At 45.5% G+C, this 7,448-nt stretch overlaps 1 protein-coding gene across 1 annotated transcript in view; it reads right to left on the minus strand.

Annotated features, from left to right (window-relative positions):
- LOC118086797 (ATP-binding cassette sub-family C member 12) overlaps positions 1-7,231 on the minus strand; it is a 77,943-nt gene extending 70,712 nt beyond the window's left edge. Inside the window, exons 1-3 of the mRNA XM_088671100.1 lie at positions 7,145-7,231; positions 2,911-3,077; positions 881-1,036 (exon numbers count right to left, since the gene is read on the minus strand). Of these exons, the coding sequence (XP_088527226.1) occupies positions 881-1,036; positions 2,911-3,077; positions 7,145-7,231 (410 nt within the window). The remainder of the gene's footprint in view (positions 1-880; positions 1,037-2,910; positions 3,078-7,144) is intronic.
- Positions 7,232-7,448: the final 217 nt, after the last annotated feature.

Genomic DNA, 7,448 nt, shown 5'->3' on the forward strand with positions numbered 1-7,448 from the left:
AGACGAAAGATGCCATGCTGATGGCCAACGTGGATGGCGTTAAAAGGGAGGACAGAGCTATCAATTCTATGGTATGTATTGATTAATTAATATTGGGTTTATATACCACCCATCATCAAAAGCTCTCACAGTGGTTCACAAGATAAATAGGGGTGGAAGAACACGAGGCTATTGCTACCTTCCTTATTGGCACATGATGCTCTTCCTTCCAATGATACGTGAAGCAGCAGGAAGACCGTACCTCTGAGCAGATGCAGAGGCCTTTCAGCTTGGCCACTAGCTAAGAGGTCTATGTCTTCCCTTCAGAGGCAGCATGCCCTCTGAATGCCACTTTGCTGGGAATCGCAAGCGGGAAGAGCACCATGGCGCTCAGGTTCCTACTTCCAAGCTTCCCACAAGCACCTGGCTGGCCACTGTGAGAACAGGATGCTAGAGTAGCTGGGTCTTTTTGGCCTGGTGCAGCAGTTGGACCCTTCTGGTATCCCTGTGTTAAGCCTTCCTGAACTAAAGAATGAGTAACAGGCCTTACTGGGGTGCCTAGGTTTGGGTGCTCACGGATGCCAGGTAATGGTGACAGCCCTGCTCATAAGGTGACTCTGCATGGGAAAATTACAGGGAGACTGAATGAAATCAGGATCATAACATTGCATGCACAACAAAAATTCAGGGGGCGGGGAAGGACAGTGGCCTTCCATCCTGTTCCCTTGAACTTTACATGAGTGGAGCAGCAAGAAGCTGCAAATAGTGTTATTTCCTAGCTAAGAACTGCCTTTTACACTCAAGTTCTCGAGAGCCGAGATGGGTGTGTGGACATGCAAATGATCGTTCCCTGCATGCAGAAGAAGCTCTTACATATACCGGTGTGTCAAAACCCTACTACCTTCTGGTGTTTGGTTCTGAGCTATCCAGGGGAGACAGAGGAGGCAAGGAGTCCATGCTGAGTTTGTGCTTGAATCCTCGGAGCATGAGGTACGAGAGCCAAGAAAATGTCGCAAACGAGAGCAGCCCCGCGTTGTCTATTGGATTCACAGCTGACCTGCCCGGGAGAGGGGAGAGAGTAAAATGAAACAAAAAGCTATTGCACTGCTAGCAAGCTGCCTTCTGCTGCATCAGGAAGTTTGTCCACCCAAACTCCAACACTCTCGTGGGTTTTCTCCTAATGTCTAATTGAGTGGTTCGCAAATTTTCTAGGGTCACAGCCCCTTGGTTCCATAACTTATCCCCAATGCCCTCTACCCTATGAAAAGCATCGTTCAGAACAGTAACAATTAATTGCACATGTATTCAAAAATCCATTTTAAACTATTCAGTTTAATTGATTTGACAAAGTTGATGAAGTTGATCTAGGGATAGCAGAAATTGCATTATATATTGAAAACATAAGGGTAAAGAAAATTTGAAGCACAAACTATTTATATATACTTACCAAATATGTACAAACCTTCACCTGACACAGATGTGCCGTAACAAATTCATAAGGAAATCAATAGCTATTACCAGTAATTGGCTAAATACAAATAAATGTGGCCAAAGGGAAGTCGCTCTGAAAGTGCTAAGATTAGTTAAAGTTTCTGCTTTTTAATGTGGGAAGTCACACCCCAATTGAAGGTGTCCCCCCCCCAAAAAAAATGGGTGTAATAGTCTGTACTTCTTATTTGCTATCCTTTCGTTGCTTACATAGATCATTCCACTGTTCCTATATGTGCTCTTCTGTCCTGTATGTTTCTCCCCTATATTTCTATTTGCAAATATGCTTGTTAGCGCAGACCCAGATCATGAAAAACCAAGGGTGGAGAATGTGTGGTCCTCCAGATGTTGTTAGACTACAATGCCCATCATCCTTGACCATTGGCTGAGGCTGATGGGAGCTGGAGCGCAAGAAACATATCGAGGGTCACCATCTCTGCTGCAAATGGCTTTTTTATGCATAAAAAGGTAAAGGTAAAGGGACCCCTCACCGTTAGGTCCAGTCGCGAACGACTCTGTGGTTGCTGCGCTCATCTCGCTTTACTGGCCGAGGGAGCCGGCATACAGCTTCCGGGTCATGTGGCCACCATGACTAAGCCGCTTCTGGCGAACCAGAGCAGCACACGGAAACGCCGTTTACCTTCCCACTGGAGTGGTACCTATTTATCTACTTGCACTCTAACGTGCTTTCGAACTGCTAGGTTGGCAGGAGCAGGGACCGAGCAACGGGAGCTTTTATGCATACCCGCGTGGTGTTTATGATTCATTCATTTCTTGACTTTGGCAGAACTCAGAATGGTATTGTCTAGAGCGCCAAGCACTGACCAGATCTGGACCTGCTAGCTTCAGGAAGTTTCTGGTTTTATCATGGAAAGGAGGGGTATAAACGCCAATGAAATAAAACAGGACTTCTTTTGTTCAATATCATGGTAACATTGCATTAAACAGAGAGAGTCATAAACAGAATCCTTTCAAAAGGTCTGTCTCCCATCAATCAGTGTTAAGGAGATGCCTTAACATTTCAACGGATGGAGTATTTTTATAGCCCAGCAATTCACAAAAGAAATGCACCTTTCAAAATAAATAAATAAATAAATAAGGTGCACAGTTTCATGCCGACCCACAAGTTTGAGGTTTGTTTATTTATTTTTGCTGGCCTTTTTCCCGCGACAAACGAGAGGGTGCAAATGCTATTCAAAGCGATCTTTGTTAAGCTGCTTGCATTCCAGTTACGGGAAGGGATGTAGCTCAGTGGCACTGCATCTGCCTTGCATGCAAAAGACACACACACACACACACACAGTCACACACAAACACCGGTTCAATCTCCAGCATCTCCAGGTAAGGCCTGAGATCCTGGAGAGCTGCTGCCGGTCTGTGTTGACAGTACTGAGCTAGATGGGTCTGACTCGTTAGGCAGCTTCCTACAGCCACACAACTTGCCTTGCCTTCAGGCGGATGGGGATCAGGGTTTCCAAGCTTTGAGAATATTTCTGGTGGAAGGACTTTTTGCCAGTGATTGTGTTAACCTCGGGACTCAAACGAGACTCCGACACGTACACCTTGCCCGCTTGCGGATCCCATGGCTCATCGCTTACGGCCGGTTTTTTCTTCGAAGTAAAAAGAGAGGAAGAGATATATATATATATATTACTTTAATGATGGGAAAGAAAAAAAAGTTGTTCAACAGTGGAACAGGCTGCTTGAAGTACCACTGCTTGAAGTACCACTTTGAAGTAGTGGACCATCCATCATTAGGAGGTGACTTAGGTCGATGGCCATAAAGAAGGCTGATCGCTGAAGAATTGATGCTTTTGGATTATGGTGCTGGAGGAGACTCTTGAGAGTCCCATAGACTGCAAGAAGATCAAACCTCTCCATTCTGAAGGAAATCAGCCCTGAGTGCTCACTGGAAGTAAAGATCCTGAAGCTGAGGCTCCAATACTTTGGCCACCTCATGAGAAGAGAAGACTCCCTGGAAAAGAGCCTGATGTTGGGAAAGATGGAGGGCACAAGGAGAAGGGGACGACAGAGGATGAGATGGTTGGACAGTGTTCTCGAAGCTACCAACATGAGTCTGACCAAACTGCGGGAGGCAGTGGAAGACAGGAGTGCCAGGCGTGCTCTGGTCCATGGGGTCACAAAGAGTTGGACACGACTAAACAACAACAAGGTCAATGGCCACCTATCAGGGATAGTGTATGTAACACTGGGTTTCCTGTGCCTTCAGGAATCACACCTAAAGAATCCCTGGCAGGTAGACAACCAGTCTCTGTTTGCAAATCTTCAAGGAGTGAGAGTCCACCACCTTCTGAGGGAATCCATTCCACGGGTGAACAGCTCTGATCATCAGAAAGTTCTTCCGAATGTTTAGCTGGAATCTCCTTTCTTGCCATTTGAATCTGTTAGCTTGGGTCCCCCCACAATGGAGCAGCAGAAAACAAGCTTGCTCCATCTTTCATGTAGAGCAACTATCATTTCAGATAGTTGAATCCTGGGCTGCAGGACCATCCATGGCCCCCTTTGTGGTGGCCCTCTGGATGTCCTTCTCACAAAGGGGGTGGAGCTTAGGAGAGGTGGACTGGAGGTAGTGCATAGCTGAAGTATGGAACTCACTCTGACAGCAGGCAGTGACCAACTCATGGAGGGGAGGGCTATCCATGGCTACCAGCCATGATGGCTATTTCTCGGCCTCCATGTTTGGAGGCAGTATCCTACTCAATACCAGTTGCTGAAAACCACAGGAGGGGAGAGGGCTCTTGGGCTCAGGTCCTGCTTGTGGGTTTCCCACAGCCACCTGGTTGGCCACTGTGAGAACAGGATGCTGGACTAAATGGGCCATTGGCCTGATCCAGCAGGCTTTTCTTAGGTTCCCAGCAGTCAATTCTCTGCAGTCAATTCTCCCCTGCAAATACCCTCCCATCCCTGAACTGATTTTTCCTCCTGGTGGACTCCGAAATAAAAGTGTGTCCATTCAGGAGAAACTGTATGAAGGTAATACAATTACTTGGAGGGACTTGAAACAGAAAACAATTGGTCAGGCTACTCTCCGCTTAAGCCACCCTCCTGCAAATGCTTCAAGCTGCTGCATTAAGGTCACAAAGCAAGGGACCCCATTTTCCACCCTTGTAATCTCTAGCTTTGCCCTTGGATGTGGTGGTTTCAGCACTTATCTCTTTTCTTGCCCTGCCATCTTCTCTTCATGGTGACTCTTCTTGGTGCTCTGACTAATGTGGTTTCCCCTCCGCCCCTGTTCTGACTTGCTTGCCATGTCAGTTCGCTTCCATTTAGAAGGAAGCTTTTGTCTCGGTCATTCTGCTCAGACTAGCTTCTCCCTTTCCAACTGCCCTGCTCAACGGTCACTCTGAACCTGCACAGAACATTCCAACATCTATGCAAAGTTCCTTCCAGCGCTGATTCCTGTTAAAGAAATACCAACCCAAACATTCTGTCTGGGGGGTGGGGTGGATGAAAAGCCAGAAATGTCTACTGAGATGTTCTGTGTTAGTCTAACCACCTGCTGGATCAGGCCAAGGGCCCATCCAGTCCAGCATCCTGTTCTCACAGTGGCCAACCAAGTGCCTGGGGAAACCTGCAAACAGGATCTGAGCACAAGAGTCCTCTCCCCTCCTGTGGTTTTCAGCAACGGGTATTCAGAAGCATTGTTGCTTCTCACCAGGGAGGCGGAGCATCGTCATCATGGCTAGCAGCCATCTATAACCCTCTCCTCCGTGAATTTGACTAACCCTCTTTTTAAAGCCATCCCGGTTTGTGGCCATCACTGATTCCTGTGGGAGGGAGTTCTGCCTCCAATGTTTGCAAGGTTTTAAAGTGAGTTGTCCCTGTTCTGTTTCCAGTTAGAACCCTTGTTTCTACAGGAGAAAGGAAAGGCATTTATTCTGGGACACGGCTGGCATGAGAGGCAAAAGCTGCTTCCTAAAACCCCTGATATATTAGCACATATATAAATTACAATGAGTTATATGCAGGGGAAAGCCAGTAGGGGTGTCTGTATCTAATGTATCTAATGATTTCAGTACTTTCAGCTTCTCATCTTTCCAATTCTCATCTTTCAGTTCTCCATATTTCCACATCACCTTGCTTTTTCTTTTTTCTTTTTAAAAAAAGGTATCATGAAAATTCATCAGCATTTTCGAGCAAGTGTCTAATATAGACATTTTTGTGTGGAATTTTGCCATTGCACACATTTTGCAAAGCATACGTGCCCTGCTATAATGCATGCTTTGTTATTTCCACCAAAACATATGCATTCTTGTACACTTCTTACCCTACGAAATGCAATTTAGCCCATGCTATTTGGCTGGAGAACTGCACAGCAAAATTCAGAGAAGTGCAAATTCTGAAGGACAGCTGCAATTCAGTTCATGCATTGCTTCGGAAAGTGATAATTAAGCAAGTTTCCCTTTATATGAAGAATGAACCCAGTTCCGCCCCCACTCTACTCCCTGTCCCTAGTTTTGGGCTTTGATCCCAGACGGAGCCCAAGTTAATACTGTATGTGTGCGGAATGGAAAATCTCAGCAGCTACAGCCTCTTGCTTCTAACTTAAATATTGTTTCCTGCTCCCTCTAGTGGCCAACGTTTCCAGAAGCTTCTGCTACTGAGAATATACGGTACTTTCCTTTGAGTAAAAGAGTACTGGAAACCTGCCTCAGACCCTGGATGAAGGAAGTTCTGGGACACTGCATGTTTTTAGGGCAATGACCATTGTTTAACCCACAAAGCCATGGGGCCATGGAACTTCCAGGGCATAACATTTTGGGGGACTTAGAAGGTGGCCACAAACACAGCTGTAGGTGACCTGGAATTAAGGAGCCCCTTGGATGTCAACATCAGCAATGGCCCCAAGCAGCTCCCTGGGGGATGACAGGCACTGAGGCCCCATATCCTAGAGACTTAAGGGGTCTTTCTAACATTCGCTTATTTGCAAATATGCAGGCAGAACATGAGATGAGGAAAGGGGGGGGGTTATCCAAAGCAGGATATCCTCCCCAGAGAGCAAGTTGTGGAGCTAACTCCAACCGAAAACATTCAGCTTTTTCTCTCTCTGACTTTTTGGGCTGCTGTGTTTGGGCTCCTCCAGCTGAGCTGTTTGTGGAGCCTCCATCCTGATTTGCTTGAACAAAGAAAATGCAAAGTTTAGACTATGCTCAGCCTTTATTGAACATTTTTTTTCTGTTTGGTTTATGGAGGAGAGGTTATATGACAGTGCAGGGTTTTTTTTGTTTTTTGTTTGCATCTTCCTGTTAATCATTTGTTCATCCCACGCTTTTTGGAACATTTACTCAGCACTCCTCTAACCTCAGAAAGTCAGGTTTTCTCCCAAGTGGATTTATTGTACTAGTAATGCTTTAATCCAATTTAATTGCATAAATTTCTGGCATGAATCCCTTTAACAATATAGTGAGAGTCTGGGGCACCCAGCCTGGGGGGCACACATTTGCTTACTTCTTTCAAGTTAAGGGGTGTCATATCATCTGAGATCAGTTGGAGAGAGAGAGAGAGAGAGAGAGAGAGAGAGAGAGAGATTCCTAGCTATTAGGAGACATTCTCTGATCCATAAACTCCCTTTAATGGAACATTAACAGACCATTCCAGACTTAACAAATAATCTGACTAGCAAAGGAATAGCTGCCCTAACAATAATTTTACTCACATAGGTCAAACCAGCGACCCCGTTCTTATCTTCATCAGCCTTGTTATTGTTGGATTCTGAAACACATGTACTAATTTTCCTGGACATTGTCTTATGAAATCAGAGCTCTGGGTTCTGCAGAGGGAGAAAATTAAATATAAGCATTATTTGCAAACGCTTTACCAAAGATCAGAAATACATATTCATCTGTATCAATTTATGGAACTGCCCAGGAAAATTGGTGAGATTTGCACTCAAATAGCAAATTCCAGGGAGAATAAATCAATGCAGTTGATTCCCTGCCATGGAATGGTTTGCATCTGAT

The sequence above is a fragment of the Zootoca vivipara genome, chromosome 6, assembly GCF_965207765.1.
Source record: "Zootoca vivipara chromosome 6, rZooViv2.hap1.1, whole genome shotgun sequence".
Lineage (NCBI taxonomy): Eukaryota > Metazoa > Chordata > Lepidosauria > Squamata > Lacertidae > Zootoca > Zootoca vivipara.